The 19335-nt window shown below is 43.7% G+C and overlaps 1 protein-coding gene and 1 non-coding gene across 3 annotated transcripts in view; one reads left to right on the top strand and one right to left on the bottom strand.

The window, feature by feature from the left end:
* Window positions 1-19335, bottom strand: part of LOC114772588 (complement C3-like) — a 28116-nt gene that overhangs the window by 1368 nt on the left and 7413 nt on the right. Inside the window, exons 16-37 of one of the 2 annotated variants that reach the window (XM_028965474.1) lie at window positions 17177-17248; window positions 10079-10273; window positions 9718-9838; window positions 9526-9614; window positions 9318-9457; window positions 9023-9235; window positions 6950-7010; window positions 6714-6800; window positions 4803-5006; window positions 4364-4439; window positions 4127-4286; window positions 3597-3692; window positions 3359-3509; window positions 2305-2468; window positions 2057-2215; window positions 1284-1346; window positions 1046-1136; window positions 819-867; window positions 575-665; window positions 403-492; window positions 203-308; window positions 32-121 (exon numbers count right to left, since the gene is read on the bottom strand). In XM_028965474.1, the coding sequence (XP_028821307.1) occupies window positions 32-121; window positions 203-308; window positions 403-492; window positions 575-665; window positions 819-867; window positions 1046-1136; window positions 1284-1346; window positions 2057-2215; window positions 2305-2468; window positions 3359-3509; window positions 3597-3692; window positions 4127-4286; window positions 4364-4439; window positions 4803-5006; window positions 6714-6800; window positions 6950-7010; window positions 9023-9235; window positions 9318-9457; window positions 9526-9614; window positions 9718-9838; window positions 10079-10273; window positions 17177-17248 (2568 nt within the window). The remainder of the gene's footprint in view (window positions 1-31; window positions 122-202; window positions 309-402; window positions 493-574; window positions 666-818; window positions 868-1045; window positions 1137-1283; window positions 1347-2056; window positions 2216-2304; window positions 2469-3358; window positions 3510-3596; window positions 3693-4126; window positions 4287-4363; window positions 4440-4802; window positions 5007-6713; window positions 6801-6949; window positions 7011-9022; window positions 9236-9317; window positions 9458-9525; window positions 9615-9717; window positions 9839-10078; window positions 10274-17176; window positions 17249-19335) is intronic. The other variant, XM_028965475.1, reaches the window with a different exon arrangement.
* Window positions 18246-18317, top strand: trnap-ugg (transfer RNA proline (anticodon UGG)). Its single transcript has one exon. It is a non-coding gene; the product is annotated as a tRNA-Pro (tRNA).

Below are 19335 nucleotides of genomic sequence, written 5' to 3'. Positions count from 1 at the left end.
AAACAACCAGGGGGTGAGAATGACAGGCTACCTTCAGCACACTGGCAGATGTTTCCTTCACAGATCTTGTTCAGGGCGCCTCCTTCCTTACTTGGGTGGTAGAACTTCATACAGCGGTTCTCTGGAGCGGAAAATAACACCGTCAATTGTGTGTGTGTCTGTGTGTATAGCTGTTGTGGAATCACTGTACTCATGCACCCACCCACTGAGTAGTACTCATACACAGTCACGGCAGCAGGCTGGAGGAGACCCACGTCCAGCACCTTATGCATCCTGAAGGCGATCCTGTCTGGTCTTCTGCTGGAGATCTGACCGGGCCAACCAACAGCGAGGAGAAGAACGATAGATGACAGAATGACAACCGTGACGTTATAAAACCTTTGTCATGGTTCTCCTGCCCACCTGGTCCAGATAAAGGATGAGAGAGCCCCTTTCCGACAGCTGCTTGTCCATCTCAAATTTCTGAACGTACCGGTCCCTCCCGGTGGACAACTAGAAGGACAGGGACCGTTCATTTCCCAGCGCCGTGCCTGTAAAACTGAACTCGTGTGACGCTGTCGGTGGAGGGTCTCACCGCAGTGAGGTCCGTCTCGTCCACGACAAACCCAGTCAGCAGGCCGATGTCCAGAATGGACATGGTGGCGTCCCGTTCCCCCGAGAGGAACCTGAGGAGACCAGCACAGCAGGCTTTTTACCAACAAGAGAACACTCACTTCCGTCTCCATTTCCTTTCCAAAATAACATTTCTTACACTTACATTTAAAAATAATAAATTAAACATGATAAGGGGATTTGGGGGTTTGGGGGTGTGAACTTACTTAGCATCTATAATCAGTTTGAAACTTTCCATGGCGCCTTTGTAGGAAACTGCAGTTGAATCATAGGTGAAGAATGTTGGATCAAAGATCCTTTCATGCACTTTCAGTTCACCGATTCACAACTATGTAAATTGATGTAAATGTCAATTTTTTTTATCAATTCTCTTCAGTGACTTTTTTTTTATAGCTGCACAGACACAAATGCAGAGCTGCGGCTGAACTCTGACCTCGGGGCTCTTTCCTCAGGGACACGTTCAGTTGAAAGTTTCTGCAGTCCACCGATTTCATGCTGGGCTTCGCATAGTAAAGGGTGACAACCTGAGGGGGGAAAAGACACCACTTCGCTCAGGTCAATAATGCGGATGTGAAATCATTTTTGTTCTAGATTTGACTTTCATTTCTGACTGCAATGCTACGAAAAGCCAGCAGGGCAGCAATTGTTCTGGTGTCGTTAGGTGAACGTACCGACAGCGAAGCTCGACCCGTCCCTTTCACCGTAACAGTGATGAGTTCATTTGGCTGCTGCAGCTGTGGATAGATAGATAGATAGATAGATAGATAGATAGATAGATAGATAGACAGATAGAAAGACAGACAGACAGACAGACAGACAGACAGACAGACAGATAGATAGATAGAAAGACAGACAGACAGACAGACAGACAGATAGATAGATAGATAGAAAGACAGACAGACAGACAGACAGACAGACAGACAGAGATAGATAGATAGATAGATAGATAGATAGATAGATAGATAGATAGATAGATAGATAGAAAGACAGACAGACAGAGAGGCAGGTAGATAGATAGATAGATAGATAGATAGATAGATAGATAGATAGATATACAGACAGGCCTGTAGATAGACAGGCAGGTAGATAGATAGATAGATAGATAGATAGATAGACAGACAGACAGAGAGGCAGGTAGATAGATAGATAGATAGATAGATAGATAGATAGATAGATAGATAGATAGATAGATAGATATACAGACAGGCCTGTAGATAGACAGGCAGGTAGATAGATAGATAGATAGATAGATAGATAGATAGATAGATAGATAGATAGATAGATAGACAGAGAGGCAGGTAGATAGATAGATAGATAGATAGACAGACAGACAGAGAGGCAGGTAGATAGATAGATAGATAGATAGGCCTGTAGATAGACAGGCAGGTAGATAGATAGATAGATCTCAGGATAGAGCTCAGAATAAATGAAAAAGTCACTCCACCCTTTCTGAGCGGGTCAGGTGCTGGTTGCTGCGGTTGATGGTCCACGTCTTTGATCCCTTCCTGCTTGCCACGTCCACATTGATTTCCAGGTTTGACTCGGGCACCTCCTCCCCCCGCATGCGGTATTCAGCCACGGCCTGGAACACCATGATGGTGGACTAGAGCAACACGAGCATTCTGTGAGTACGGAGCTGGTTTTCAGAACTTTCAGAGCCAACTACACACGGTTCTCCAGACACATTCCAACCTGTGTCGATCCATATCCCCCATTGAACAGCCTCTGTCTGTTTAACCAGTTCACCACCGGTCCGGCACGGTCGAAGTCCTTCACCTTGACCAGGGCCAGCAGGGCATAGGCCGTGGCCTCCAGCGTGAACAAATGACTGGCCGCCACCGGCCAGCTGCTTAGATCTGAACAAACAAGCGTGTAGAGTTTATTTCCTTCTTTATTTGGATGCATGTAGTCAAGCACGTCCACCAGGAACTGTTAGAAATGTACAAAACTACAAAGAAAACACAGGTTTTATGTACCCTAAAAAAAATTTAGGGGACCGTTCAGGTGGCATTTTGAAAAAATGTATCAAACGTATCATCTCTTGCTAATACATTCTTAATAGTTTGAGAATCACCAAACACTGATCATTGAAGCAGGTGCTTCAGACTTTTTGAAATAAAAAAAAAAGAAATCAAAAATGTTTTCACTATATATAACGTCATCCATTGGTTTAAAGACTAAACTTAAAGTTAAGTTTGGAAAGCTGGTGAACTTTTCTCACGAATAGACGAGGACGGAAAACGACGTCTGCGGAGGAGAACTAAACGGCAAACAAGGAGAGTGCTGTGGGTGAGAGCGGGAAGTGACAGCGCCACTTACAGGCGTGGAAGGAGTTAAAACAGTGTTCGGGACATTTTCTCGGCGTCTCCATGTGGACGACTGTATTACTCGTGTGGACGGGGCCTGAATTTGTTCCCACAACTCTGTGTCCTGCAGCAACTCATGGTGATGGTGACTTGCGTTGTGCCACGTTTTTTTTTTTTATTATATTATTATTATGGATTTAAATTTTTTATTAGCGTCCTGCTCCTATGCCTCCCCTTTCACCTCACAAGGCTTGACAAATAGTGTCGGTACAGAATATAATCTAGATTTTAAGAAGTATTTGTCAACTGGAATAAAAGATTTTGTCTCTGCTAAAGTACACCAACCGCAATGGAATTTGACTTCAGTGTACTTGATAAAATTGACTTTTCCGTAAAAGCACGTGGACAACAGTATCCCTGCGTGACAATGCTGCACCCACCGGAGGAAATGTGCCGAAAAAGGATCTCTTTGTCGAGTTTGCCTTCGTTCGACATGGCGTACGAGACCATTGCAACGGCATACGTGTTGGTCAGGGAGTGGACCCTGAGCTGCAGGTACGCGGTGGCTTTGTTTATGCTGTTCTCAAGGCTCTGGAGACGCGGAGACATGAAGCGGCCGATTAGCAGAGGGACTTGGATTAGGACTGGGCGGTTGGATGTGTCGTCAGTCAGATTTACCCCCACGGTCCCAGCGCAGATTCCTCTGCTCTCCTGCAAGGCTATCAGCACAAAAGCGGTCATGGAAGCATCCGAATCCTTCCCTCTCACGTTACCCTGCGGGAAAATACGTTTACAGCATTTACCAGACGCCCTTATCCAGAGCGACTTACATTCAGTAGTGACGGGGACAGTCCCCCCCTGGAGACACTCGGGGTTAAGTGTCTTGCTCAGGGACACGATGGTAGTAAGCGGGGTTTGAACCTGGGTCTTCTGGTTCATAGGAGAGTGTGTCACCCGCTAGGCTACTACCACCCTGTAGTTACAGGGACAGTCCCCCCTGGAGACACTCAGGGTTAAGTGTCTTGCTCAGGGACACGATGGTAGTAAGCGGGGTTTGAACCTGGGTCTTCTGGTTCATAGGAGAGTGTGTTACCCGCTAGGCCACTACCACCCAAATATATACGTTTGCAGACAAAAAAAAAAAGAAAAACTAAAATAGTCAAACGAGATACTAAATTTGCCACCAGTAAAGCCCCATGACGACCTACCACCATTTCTCCATGATAAACAGGAGCATCTTCTCTGAAGAGTCCGTCTGGCTGCTGCTTGTTCAGCACCAGCCACTTGATGGCGCTGCAGACCACATTTTCCTGGATGCTGATCAGCGCGCTTGCCATGGCGAAGACTTTGGCCACGTATGCCGTCAACCTGGAGGAAAGGTGAAGCGTGGAGGAGTGAGCGATGAAGACGCGAGGAGGGAACTGGCCGGATGGGGCCTGCCTGACCAGGTGCTGCTTGTCGTGTGGATCCAGGCGCCGTACGATCCATCTGGCTTGCGAAAGGCAAGCTGCTGGTTGTAACCTGCACGTTTAAAAAAAAAAAAAAAAAAAAGAGCCATTAACCCTCTAAAGAACAATAAAAGCTCCTTCTTACCTATATGACAGTGCCAACATATTTCAAAGAAATTTGAAGACAAACCTTTTAATTACATTCTGGTAAAATTTGTGTCATTTTTGTCATTGTGTCATGTCTTTGTAAAGCTCTTTGTATTCTATAGAAGTAGATATTTCATATTGCCAATTCATAGATATGATTCTTTGTTTGAAATGTGAAGACTACGGTCTCTGCTTGACTAAACAAAGATGACACAGGAGACCCACGAACAAAGAGGAAGCCTGGCAGGAGCACCAGGGGTGCAGAGAGAGTCCGGCAAGGGGCTCTTACCCATGGTGATGTAGTGCAGGGCCGTGTCTCGCTTCCGGACCCCCACGGCGTCCCACTGGTTGGTCCAGTCCAGGTAATGGGTGGCGATGACGGGCAGGGTCATGCCGATCATGTTCTGCTCGCCACATCCCCCAGGCTGGACAATCAAAGAGCCCAAGGACTTTCCACTGACGGCCTCCTCGATGGTCCGGCTTAGCTCCTCCCCTTAAAATGCGCCCAGAAAATGTTCATTTTACTCTAAATTGAATTCGTTCAAAAACATGCAAAGAGCCCTATTTTCAAAGAGGCCTTTACAGATGTAGCGTATGGGGAGTGTCTGTCTGAAGAAAACTGATTCCAAAAAGAAAGGACCATCTGCTAGTAAGGACGTACAAACATTCAATGTTTTGTCACAGTTTCTGACCGTTTCCAGGCATCTTTCATCCCCTGATGCTGTAAAAGGCCATTCTGAGGCATGTGTTAACTCGGACCACGCCTGCTTATGCACTGTGCACTTGCTATCATTTATCCTGTGACTACACATTGTTAAAAAAAAATGCATTTCACACATCACTACTGAGAGGTGCCGAAACATGTAGGCAGATTGGCAGAACGTCTCTTTAAGAACACCGATTGGCGTCGCGCCGGCTCGGCCCCTGTGTGCGTCTGCGTTTCGTGTCATGCGTAGCCAGCAACTCCTTGGTAAATCCCAATCCCATAGTGTGCACTTGGAGGTAGCCATTCGCTCACTTCCGGGTTGTGGGTCCCTCATCACGTCCCCTACCCAGAGCCCTTTGACACCAATCGGAACCCTCGCGGTGTAATGATTGTCAATTGTGGCTTGTCATGTCTGATCAGCTTAATATATTTAGGCCTGTATGATCCAGAGTGCTACAGAGTCCTTATCCAACACACTAACCGAGGCGTTCCCCTCCTGGTATCTCTAGTAGTCTAGTGGGTAACGCACTCGCCTATGAACCAGAAGACCCAGGTTCAAATCCCACTTACTACCATTGTGTCCCTGAGTAAGACACTTAACCCTGAGTGTCTCCAGGGGGGGACTGTCCCTGTAACTACTGATTGTAAGTCGCTCTGGATAAGGGCGTTGTACCTTCATGGTTTTGTAACAGCCATGTCCAGATCGCAAAGCCCTACAGAGGGTGATCCGTGCGGCACATTAACACCAACAGATGCAGGACTTGGGCCATCAAAGTTATCAAAGATGGCACCTAAAACCGGGCAAAAGACTACGAAGCATCATGGCCAGGACTGAGAGGCCCAGGAGGAACTTTCCTCTATTCTCAGGCCCTAAGGATGCTGAACCAGGACAGGCCACCACACCTCACACCTCACACCCGACCATCTGAATGTAATCTGTTACTGTTACCCTGGCTATTGCACGATGCACTTTAACAGAATACATATCCACTACCCATGATGCCTGTATCTCATGTTCTCATTGAACATAATATCTTGCTTTTTTTGCTTTCTACTTTTACTGGCCTCTTACTCCCTTGTTCTATTTTATTTACTTATATAAAACTATGCACAGTCAAAACCGGGTCATTCAGGATGCATGACACTGCATGCATGTGACAAATAAAATGTTAAAAATGAAATCTTGAATATTCACACCTGCCGTGAGCCTCTCCCTTGGGAGAGGGGGGGAAAAGAGGGGGCGTCCCAACCAACGCAAGCGAGAGAGAGAGGCACTTTATTCAGAGTGGGGTGTGGTGGCCTTTTTTTCCATTCTATTTTTTGTTCCAAATTAACTTAGTGTTCCATTCCCGCCTTGGTGGTGAAACTAACACTCGTGCCCCACTTATAACAAACATATATGCAAATGAATAAAAAAAAAGCAGGGAGCATCCAGAGATGACTAGATACGTTTCAGTGGAATTTATGGAAATTCGTGTCGTATTTATGTGTTACCTTGCACTGAGAGGTAAGTGTTGAACGGCGTGTTGGGAACTTGGTTATTCAGATCCACGCTTTTAATTTCCTCTCTCTGGACACCACCTGAGCCAGAAATGAGAAAGAAGGTCAAATGTAAAGGGCAGTAAACTTGATCCCACAGTGTGAAAATTTCAAGCAATTTATGTATGTAGTGAATAGATATCAATAGATATCATATTGGTCATTGAAAACAGGTAATCAGCAGCACTCACCATGTTTGGATGGGTCCAAAAGCAGGTTTTTCACTTCAACCTTGGTCAGAATACCTTCAGGCTTTATGAAGGGAAACAAACAAACAAACCCCAAAAAAAGTGATTGTCATTGTGAAACACAGCAGCACAGCACACGGTGACACAACGAAACGTGTCCTCTGTATTTAACCATCACCCTTGGTGAGCAGTGGGCAGCCATGACAGGCGCCCGGGGAGCAGTGTGTGGGGACGGAGCTTTGCTCAATGGCACCTCAGTGGCACCTTGGCAGCTCGGGATTCGAACCAGCAACCTTTTCAATGAAGTTGAAGTTGCGCTTTATTGTCATTTTAGTCAAATACATGTTAGACATAATAACGTTTGTCCGGAACCCGGTGCTACATGTATCATTTGAATGATTAGACAAAGTTACATAAAGTGCACATATGGGGACAAACTGGGGACACCGGCAGTGCAAGAGTAACATTTAACAAAAAAACATGTAGACAACAATGAGACAGGCAGCGCTGAACTGGTGAAATGAATAATGAATGTGTGGAGTAAAATAGTGCAAATATTCCTGTGCAAAATGGACCGGTGCCTTAACAGATAATATTACAGATCGATAACATTACAATACAACAAAGGTAGTGCGAGTAGTTTATGTGTGTGTGTGAGTGTGTCAGTCGAGAGTGTAAAGTCCCTGAGTGTTCAGGTGTCTGATGGCCTGTGGGATGAAGCTGTTGAGGAATCCTGATTGGTGGCCTAGCGGTTAAGGAAGCGGCCCTGTAATCAGAAGGTTGCCGGTTTGAATACCGATCCGCCAAGGTGCCACTGAGGTTCTATTTACAGTAGTTAAAAAAACGAGAAAAGATTGATTCAACAAGCCTTGTTGAAGTCTTAAAGTTTATCAGCAACTATAGATCTTAAAACACTATTGCATCTCAAAAAAACTGTCAAAATGAAAACGGCAAGCAGTGATGATCAAGCCTGAGGTACCCCATGCGCCTCGAGGCGTGTGTGGTACTCCACTTTCGGAAGCCGCATACCCCAATATTCCTTCAAGTTTGGTGCAGATCAGTTGATGTTGTAAGCTACTTCGTGTTTCCACTAGGCAGCGCTGTGACTATTATGGAAACATCATTCATTATCTTGTTCAGGCTGTGACACTCACTGGAAAATTCATACATTAAGTTAGTCAGGGCTGGACTCTGATCAATCGTCTGAAGTTTAGTTCAGATCGATGTTTGTATGTGCGAATTACATCAAATTCCTGTTACATGGCGAGCTGTACAATGAAATCTCAAAAACATCCTCTTCTATCTCTTAAGACTCTCCCGATCCAACATGAGGTATATATAATCATCCTATGTGGAACAATTGATCCAAACATAAAACAAGTCATGTTTTCAGTAGGTGGAGCTTTGAGTATTCAGGGAAACCTTTCAGGGAAGTGGTGGCCTAGCGGTTAAGGAAGCGGCCCCGTAATCAGAAGGTTGCCGGTTCGATTCCCGGTCGACTGAAGTGCCACGTCAAACGTCAAAACGTCAAAATGCTAACAGGGCGTGGCCGAGATGCGTCACATTAAATTTGCCAATGTTTGGATCAAAAATGAGCATGTTAGCATGCTAATGTGGCTGAAGGAGCAGGCGGTCTCAATAATGTGGCTGAAAGAGCAGAAAAACACAATCTGAAAAGTATGCCAGGTGACAGTGATTGCAAGGAGAGGTAACAACAATAATCTGTCCTACCACAATTAAATGGAACACGTCATTACATACGAGGATTTTTTAACGACTAACACAAAACTACTTCTGGGGGGGAAATTGCAGATATCAGCAAGATATATCTTGGATTTGAATTTGACACTGCAGCTTAAAGGTAAAAAGGCAATTTTGTCACCAGAACACAAGAGGTAGGTAGTGCTAAAAAACGTGTTAACAGATTATCAAATTCCTTCGCATTAGACATATGTCTCTTTCAAAAGCAGCAGATCCAATTATGTACAATGGCAATATATACAGTTAACATTTTACTGCTAAATGAATCGGAAGTGACCATGGTTAATTTACAGAAAAGTAAAACAATGGACCTACCACAACACGCAAGACTTTTCTCACTCCGTCCGACTGCCGTGACATCTTGACAGCAGCCCTGACTTCGATCGAGTGCTCGCCCAAGGCCAGAGGGACGATCACGAAGGGCACCGAACGGGACGACATTTGGTCCATCTTCACCGTGACACGGTACACGCCCCGTTTGGTGGCGGAGCTGCACACCTTGTCGGTTTCCACGAGTTCCACACGGACCTTCGAACGAGAAGTGATTGGGCGTTTAGAGGTAAGAATTGGATGGGCAAAGCATGGGCAGTAGATGGCTGTGTGAGCTCACTGTTATGTCAAAGGTGTTGTAGTTGTGTAGAACTGCTTTAATTTCGAGCTGCTCGTTGCGGATGGCAGAATATGGCAATTTCAGGTCAATAAAGAAGTCCTTTGTAACAATAATTTCCAAGGGCTTGCCCACACAGATACCTGCAGAGGGAAAAATGCTTTGAAATCCATTGTGGCTTTTCACGATAATACGATCGGAATACGATTACCATGATTTTCTGAAAGACTGATTGCTGTGATCTCCCAGGTTGTGATGGAGTCTTGAGTGAAGCTCGTTTTGAATGCAGATGTTGTGCCACTGTGGGTTAGTAGACAAAATATAGTTTGAACCTCAGTTCATCAACTGGATGAACCTTCTCTAGGATAATATGAGAAAATATGAAGTTCCAATTCCAACTCACCAGTTCTTATTGCCTACAGGGCATACAGGAAGTGTCAAATCCTCCCACAACCAGCTCTCTCTGAACTGCGTCCGAGTCACGATCTCATCCGAACTCACAAAATCATCATCTTCCTCCTCGCCTGGAGGCCAGAGCAGACACGTAATCACAGATGGGTATGACAGTCGTCTAGTGTGATGCTGAACAAGCAAAATGCTGATCACACAACTGAGGACAATATTATACAATATTATTCTATTTCTAAAATTCATTTGTATAAGTACGTGTCATACAGAACCAGAATTTTCCTTCTGTCGACTGGTGAAATGATTTTTTTAGTCTATGCGACGTAATTCGCTTGTTGCGCCTGTGGGCGACTCACTGCGAGCGAAGACTTGGGTCTCCAGCCTTCTCTCCTTTCTCTTGGTGGCCATTTCGTTGCAGCAGTGCAGGAAGGCTCTGACGCACTGCTCTCCGTCCGTGATGTAGTCAGCGCGCCGATCGCAGGCGTAGTCCTGGGGGCTGTCCTTCATGCCGTCAACGCAGCACTCCTTCTCTAGGCCTGTGTACATACTCACTGGAGCCAGAGAAAGAACAGAGGTCACAGTCTCCCCAAACCCCTGCTTGTATCTTTATCCAGCTGCGACCCTCCCCCAAGCAAGAGGTGTCAAACGCCAGCAAATGGCTGGAGGTGCCATGACGAGAAAGTCCTTGTCGGGGGACGACGACCACTGTCTTCCTCTTATCTGACAAGGCAGAGACATCAAGGGACAATCCTGATTGGTCTGTGGCAACTTTTCTGGGAGTCAAATGCCGTGTGTAGCATCTACTCCGAACGATGGTCAAGACTTCAAGTGATGGTTTTCTATCTTTATTAAAATTTGTGTCCTCTCAATCCATATATGATTCCATATATGGAATCAGCATAGTCATGGGCTAGTAGCTGGTGGAGTTGGCATGTCTTCTTCATCCTTTATTTCATGCTCAAGTTCACCTAGTCTTTCTTCCTAGCTTTTAATTAGCTCCCTTAATTCTTGCCTAGTCTACTTTCTTGTATTTCTGTCCGTAATTTCTTTATGTGATCTTTAATGTCGTCCATTTTGAGAGCATTTCTCTTTTCTTTCATTTTGGCTTTTTCCGTTACATTGGTACCGTTTTTTACATACAATAATTACATGTACATTTTTTTTTTTTACAGTCTCCTATCGTGAATATTTCACTTTGTAAGATGATTTGACATTAATAAACTAATAAACAAGCCTGTCTATGGTCCTGCAGAGAGCGGCGAAGTTGCTATTTTTTAGTTTAAAAAAAAAAAATTCTTGAAAAAAATCAGCAAAAAATTCCTGTTTGCGGATAATAACAAATAATCTCGAAATACTGTGGATGAGTGAATATTTTTGATACTTAAGTGCAACTGAAAGTAAATACTATTTTACTTTTAAAGAGAAGTCTTTTTCTTTGACTGGAGTAAAACCTTACCTTGGGCATCTCTATTTTACCTCAAGAACATGGTTAATGTACTTTGTCCACCACTGTAGATACCTGGACTTGATTTTTTACATTTTTTTTTCTTTTTAGGAGGTTACTGATGTTTTGACCTTCTTTGTTCATGAGAATGCCACAAATCCAACTGTTCATCTAACACCTATCATAGTAATTTGTACAACATTTCAGTTCTTTCCCTGGGAATAATCTTAACATGGTTTGGGATACATCTATGTGCCAAATGAACAAAATGTAACGCAGTGTTAGGAAATGAACACTCCCTCTTTCTACCTTCATCCCTACAACAACCTGTCACCCCCCACCCTTATGGTTTATTCATACACTTGCATAGGTTTTTCAAAATGCTTTTGTAAATATGCTTTGCCAAAGTGAATAAAAAATAAAACCTTAACCAAAAGCACAAAGATTTCATTCAACGGCAATACATACACATATATTCAGTAATCTTAATCGAACAAACATTAAACATAGAAGATTTTTAAAAACTCAAAAGAGCCAATAGTTCTTCATTTTAAAGTGGGTGTGTAGAAAACACCAATACATACAGATATATTCAGTAATCGAACGTATATTATTAGGCAAAGAATCTGTTTAAAAAACTCAAAAGAACCAATAGTTCTTCATTTTAAATAAAAAATAAACGCTGAACTTCAAACCAGCAGTATGCATGTTAGTTGATAGTTCTTCTTTTCAGACGAAGACTAGATGTTTTTTTTTTAGAATGTTCGTTCTTTAGAATTGCACCAGTGAGTATTTAAGTCAGATTTGAAAAACTAAATGGATAGGGTCATGTCATTTCCGAACAGACACTTGCAGAACGCGGTAGCACGGAAAGAAAACTACTTTCTGGAACATTGTGAAGAGCTGAAGGTGGCCACGAAGCCGGCAAGATGCAGAACAGCTGAAAAGCCGCGTTCAGTTATGGGAGCTCGTAGTACATTTTTTCGTACAAAAATGGACGTGAATAAAAAGCAAACGCAGGATCTTGAGGAAGACAATGAATCACCAGAACAGATTCAGGAGACACACGTCGAACGCCCCACAGAACCTCTGCCAACTGTTAAATTCAGAGTCCCGCGCAATATGTTCGCACTTGATGACAGCTGGGGGTCCAAGATGCAGGCATGCATGAACCGCATTAAACAAATTGACATGATAAAGCAAACTTTGACTATGGATCTGAAGGAGGACAATGCATCACCAGACCAGATTTAGGAGACACATGTCGATAGCCCTATAGAACTCGTGCTCGATGATAGCTGGGGGCGCAAGATATAGGACTCCATGGACACATAATCACAAGGTTGCTAGTGGCGGCTTGATGCCAGATCCAGGCCAGGCCTGTCTGCCATGTGGGATGGTGCTGGTACAAAAGTGATTATTTACATTTTCAGCATTCAGCGGACGCCCTTGTCCAGAGCGACTTACAATCAGTAGTTACAGGGACAGTCAGGGTTAATTGTCTTGCTCAGGGACACAATGGTAGTAAGTGGGATCCGATAGGTGCATATTGTGCACTTGTGTCTTTTTCGTATAGCATGACATGGCGCCCCACGGTGCTGTTCATCTGAACGAGTTTTCAATCCTGATGTAAGGCCGAGACGCTCAAGACCGACTCAGGAACACGTTGATATGTTAGTGTTTCTTTCCGAAAATCTGGAAATGGCAAGAAAAAAAAAAAAGTTTTGGTTGCACATTTAAGCACAGAGTAAGTCAAATTGTTTACATTAGTTTGTAAACATATTCCTTTCAGTGCTTGTAATTTATCTAGTTATTTAATTACTGAAATGTTTTATTTATAGTATATATTATAGTATTGTCAAGTCATGGCGTATTTTGCTTAATTTATACAAATATTTAAGTTCATAAATAAGAAGAGTGTGTTATTCACTTATGTTTGTTTAATTATTGTTTGTTATTAATAAAAACAGCTCGTTGCTCAATTCATGTGTTTCGCTAAAAATCCTTCACTTAAGGATTAAAATGAAGCATCAATTGAGCAGACATAAGACAGACGCATTTACATTTACAGCATTTACCAGACGCCCTTATCCAGAGCGACTTACAGTCAGTAGTTACAGGGACAGTCCCCCTGGAGCAACTTTAGGTTAAGAGCAAGAGCACCAGCCCCCATCATGCACACATTCTACCGAGGAACCATCGAGAGCATCCTGTCTAGCTGCATCACTGTGTGGTTTGGAGCCTGCAATGCATCCTGCCAAAAAACTCTCCAACGCACAGTAAGAGCAGCTGAGAGAATCATCGGTGTCCCTCTCCCCTCCCTCCAAGACATCTACAGTACACGCCTCACCAAGAAAGCCCTCGGCATAGCAGCTGATCCCACTCACCCAATGCAAACCTTCTTCAGCCTGCTGCCATCAGGGAGGAGACTGCGGAGTCTCCAGGCCAGGACCAGCAGACTGAAGGACAGCTTCACCCATCAGGCTGTCAGGAAACTCAACTCCCTCCCAGCTCTGCCCCCACTCCCCTCACTCCCCTCTTCAGCTCCACAAACTTTCTGAACTCTAACTCACACAAACTGACCATGCACCAGTCACTCTGTGCAGCTCTGGTCTGCCATCTACCTCACTTTCACTTCGTCACTTTAAACTAAAAACTCTGTTGCACTATTGGTTTTTGCACTCTCCTGGTTTTGCACTCTCCACCATGTGCCCTTATTTGTATATGGTGTTTTTAAAATTGTATATTGTGCCTTTCTTTTTAAATTGTATTTATACTCTGTATTCGTTACTGTTACTGTTTTTGTATTTAATGTTACTTGTATGGGTCAGAGAGTAACGTAATTTCAATTCTCTGCATGTCCTGTACATGTGGCAGAATTGACAATAAAGTTGACTTGACTTGCTCAGGGACACAATGGTAGTAAGTGGGATTTGAACCTGGGTCTTCTGGTTCACAGGCGAGTGTCTCACCCACTAGGCTACTACCATGGAAATGCACGATCAGGAAGAAGGAAAGCAAGCAACATTATCCAACATTCCTAGTGTAAATGTAATAAATACCAAAGTATAATGTATTCTATACTGGTTGATTTCTATCTTTCTTACATTTACATGGCAATTGTCCTTCTCGTGTCGTAGATTTCTTATTCATGTCAGAGATGTAGTGGCGTCCCAGGGGGCAGTTTTAGAAGATTCATTAAAACTAGAAGCCAAAATTCCAGGGGGAAATTTTGATGGGTCTGTCCGGGCATTGGTCACAGCTGCGGGCATGGGATTTGTAAAATGGGGCTTCTTTACTGTGGTACTGCCTTCGGCCTGACCACTCCGTTGTTTCTTTACGTTTGACGGTCTTCGCGTGGCGGTCTTTAACGTAAGACATGTTCTTTTTTGCCATTCATAGCACAATAATAAATGGTCTGTCTTCCTGACAGACCCAATGAGGAGATTTTAATGCCCATGTCTGCTGTCCGTCTTTACCCCCGGTAAAAGATTTCAGGTGTCTTATTTAGTACTGCTCATGAGAAAATCTCATTTCAACCGTGGCATTTTATAAAACAGGCGTGGCCATGAGACTGCAGCGGTTCAAGTCGTACCGTGGAAATAAAGCCATGTCTGTAAGGCTCACGCCATTTTAAGCCAAGTTTACATCGTGGATTTTTCATGGTAGTCGTAAAACCACCGATTACAATGATACAATTTCCCATCTGTATTACTTTTTGGGTATTAAAGAACACACTGTACACACACCGGCTGTTAAAACATGGCAGAAGGGCTTTTTTGTTGGTCCACCGTGGGGACTGTCATTGGGCAGAATTTTTGATGCGAGCGTGAATGTTTTTGCATATTTGTTTTACGTCGTGTAGTCTTGTGTGCCGTTTGTTTAAAGACTTTAGAAGCCTTTTTAACATTTCTCTTTAAAATAAATCCGTATTTTTCATTATTCTTTGGTAGTTTACTAGCCAGAAACTATTTATAAAATTATTTTGCCCCGAGCAGAAAAAAAAGATACTACATAATGGATAAAAGAGTGCCATCATTTCAAAGGACGGATGAGCAGAAAGAAATCCTCTTTCTGGATGAATCTGTGGAGCTGGAGATGGAAAGGGAGGCTCATAGCAGAAGAACGACCAAGGCCCTTTCTGTAGTGCCAGAAGAGGCCAGTACGCCACAGGACCAGATCCAGGGGGCAGATACTGAAAGCCTCACAGATTCGCTGTCCAAATTCCAGCGCACGATGTTCGCGCTCGACGACAGCTGGGCGCGCAAGATGCAGGAGTCCATGGACCGCATTAAAATAATAGATATGTTAACCAAAATAAAGTAAAACAGTTCCTTAATATAAAAGCCCAGTCAAAGCCCTCAAAGCGTCATGACCGGCCATGACAGGTAGGGGCACAACATGCAGGAGTCCACGTACTGCATTTAAGCGATATAAAAGACTCGTTTTGACTGCCAGGGGCACAAGGTGTAGGAATCCATGGACCACAAATAGTTGAGTTAAAAAAATGCTGCTCACACATTATTAAGTAATATATATACAATCATAACATCGGAAGTGGCTCTGTGCTCTTTGGAATACTTGCCAGTTACCAATACGACAGCACCTTATCAAACCGTCTTCTGATCACCAACAGCCCCAGACTGCGCCTTAGATTGGGGCACATGTGCTGACCCTCTTGCCGAACTTTACAGGACTGTGATGCCCTGCCCTCCAATGTACATTTTCATGACCCTATCTCCTTTTCGAGTTTCTCAGTGTTATGAACGTTTGTTTAAATACCTTAAATAAACTGAGAATATCTCACCACTATAAAAAAAACAACCACTGATGTTACTGCAAAGGAGTAAGAACGAGAATGTTACTAAGACGGAAACAATGAAATCTAATGTGTGTGTTTCAGCCATCTGAAAGGGGCTTTCTGAAATATAGTAGTTTGTAGTACAGCATTAGAGAAAAAAAATCTATTTGGACTCCAATCTGTTGTAAAATGGCAATGGGAATCAATTTATCTCCAAGCAGTGGCCTTCCCCATAGAGGTAAGAAGTATGACCAGGGTGCCAAAAAAGCGGCCAAATAGCCTGAGGTGGTCTATTTGGGCCCCATGTGACATTTTTCAGACCCCAAACTTTAAATCTCATAGCTCCATCTATTTCTGTCTAGGAGAACTGTTTTTGAAAACTAGAGCATAATAATACAAACGATTTTTTATTGTTCGTATAATTACATGTAACTATAACAATACATTACTAATATAATGACAATGTTATACTTTAACTATATAGCATGGTAGTCGTTTAAAAAATCATTTTTAAAAATCTAGAGCAGATATCTACTGGACATTCCATTAGTCTGCATAGATGAATGATGGCTTGTTCAACACATCAGAGGCCGTAGAATTGCGAGGCCATTCCTGACATCATTCATCGATTACACAGGATGGTGCAAGAGAAAGCAGTGACACGTCAAACTTAGTAGCCAAATTGTGTCAGAGTTGAATCTTCGGTACGGTTTTTATCAAATTCTGCAGGTTTTCTGCTGCTGCTTTACACAGTTTTGATCGGACATTGGTGATATTAGCTTTAAATTACAGATATTTGTCAGACAAAGTTTTAGTTTATGTACGTGGCGTCGGAATTGTATTTTATTCAGGTAGATTTTATTTATTTGTGCTTTTAGTCGATATTTTGCACATTATGACAACATGCAATATGTATGAATTAGTACGTATAATTTAGTGGGTTCATCATAAAGGGCAGTGGACAGCCTCCGGCCTTTCCCTCGCCACTGTGTCTGTCTTGCGAAGCGGCTCTCTAGATCAGCTCAATCATAGAACAAATTAATGTAATGAACCCCCAGTGGTGTCGAAGTGGTGAGGCTCTCATGGCTTGCTCATGGACTCTATTGCAACTTTGTGCCATCAGTTGAGCTTGATATATGCTGGGTTGCTGTCACTCCTGCCATAAACCTGGCAATCGTCAAGTATGGGGAAAAGAAAATGTTCTCTCACCAAGTGTGTTCCAGAAGTTGAACACGGTCACAGCACGTCGTCGTCTCCTTGAAGGTGAGGGGCAGGTAGGCACTGGAAGACATTTACATTACATTTACATTTACAGCATTAATCAGACACCCTTATCCAGAGTGACTTATAATCAGTAGTTACAAGGACATGTCCCCCCTGGAGCAACTCAGGGTTAAGTGTCTTGCTCAGGGACACAATGGTAGTAAGTGGGATTTGAACCTGGGTCTTCTGGTTCATAGGCGAGTGTGTTACCACTAGGCTACTACCACCATTTGATCCCCCCAAAAATACTTTCAAAGCAGTTTGTATTGGTTGGTCTTTATCACAACTGCACAGGCCAGAGAATTTATCTTTCTGTGACAAATCGAACTTTACAATGAAACCAACTGATCACTGGGACCTAAAAAATGAAACAGAAAAAAGACCTTTTGTCCTTGAATACATTTACTTTTACAGCATTTGAAGATCCTTAATGAGTCAGCTGTTGGAACATCTAGTGGAAGTCTAGTGGAAGAGACTAGATCAGAGGTGGAACGTAACGAATTACATTTACTCACATTAAAAAACTACTAAATTACACTGTAATTTAGTAGTTTTTATGATTAATTTGTCATTTTTAAAGTTGTTTTTTTTTACCCAAGTATTTTACTGCGGCCAAGGTGCCACTGAGGTGCCACTGAGCAAAGCACCGTCCCCACACACTGCTCCCCGGGCGCCCGTCATGGCTGCCCACTGCTCACTCAGGGTGATGGTTAAAAGCAGAGGACACATTTCGTTGTGTCACCGTGTACTGTGCTGCAGTGTATCACAATGACAATGACAATGACAATCACTTCACTTTCACTTTACTTTGCTACTTTGGAACCCCCGCTCGCATTACTGAGAAAGAAAAAAATGCACCAGAACTGAAAGGAAATTACGCAGGTTCGCAGACAGCAGCGCCCCACCATGAAGGCGCACTATGAGAGTAGAAGAGCCTATACAGTGCATCTTGAAAGTGCATCAGTTTTTCCACATTTTCTTGTGTTACAGCCTGAAAGTGAAATGATTGTCACTTGGCTCGTTGGTCTAGGGGTATGATTCTCGCTTTGGGTGCGAGAGGTCCCGGGTTCAAATCCTGGATGAGCTCATTTAAAAGTTCTGGGGCAGTGGTGGCCTAGTGGTTAAGGAAGCGGCCCCGTAATCAGAAGGTTGCTGGTTCGAATCCCGATCCTGCTCCCCGGGTGCCTGTCATGGCTGCCCACTGCTCACTCAGGATGATGAGGACAAATTTCACTGTGTGCTGTGCTGCTGTGTATCACGTGACAATCACTTCACTTCACTTGTGTTACACAGCAGCACGGCACACTGTGCACACAGTGAAATTTGTCCTCTGTATTTAACCATCACCCTGAGTGAGCGGTGGGCACCATGACAGGCGCCTGGGGAGCAGTGTGTGGGGACGATGCTTTGCTCAGTGGCACCTCAGTGGCACCTTGGCAGATCGGGATTTGAACCGGCAACCTTCTGATTACGGGGCCGCTTCCTATTTCCTCAAAATTCTACACACAACACTCCATAATGATAATGTGAAAAATGTGTTGGCCAGTTTGTTAAAAAAAAAAAAAAAACTCAAGTATTCACAGCCTTTGCTCAATACTTTTTGAATATGATGCCACAAGCTTGGTTCAACTATCCTTGGGCAGTTTGGCCCATTCCTCTTCGCGGTACCTCTCAAGAGTTGGTGTACAGCCGTTTAAGATCTCTCCAGCCACCCAAGGACATTCACAGAGTCGTCCGGAAGCCACTTCTTTGATATCTTGGCTGTGTGCTTAGGGTCGTTGTCCTGCTGAAAGAGTTTGAGAGTGCCAAGACCAGAGAATTTGGTTTCTCAGTTCCTTCAGGTGCCTTTTGGCAAACTCCAGGCAGGCTTCCAGTGCCTCTTATTAAAGGTTCCCTATTATGTGAGATTATTTAACATTATTACGAGTTCCCCTAGCCTGTCTACGGTCCTGCAGTGGCTAGAAACGGTGATAGGAGCAAAGAGAGCTTTGGCCATTCTGCTTCGCCGACCGTCATGGCTTCCAAACGTGCAAGGCATTCCAATTGCTCGATGATTGAATGTGAAAATTAGCACATATGTTCAATCATGCAAGAAACTGAAGAAC

Source organism: Denticeps clupeoides, unplaced genomic scaffold, assembly GCF_900700375.1.
Source record: "Denticeps clupeoides unplaced genomic scaffold, fDenClu1.1, whole genome shotgun sequence".
In the NCBI taxonomy this organism is placed as follows: Eukaryota; Metazoa; Chordata; class Actinopteri; order Clupeiformes; family Denticipitidae; genus Denticeps; species Denticeps clupeoides.
Note: the sequence above shows the minus strand (reverse complement) of the source record. Positions and strands in the feature narration are given on the sequence as shown.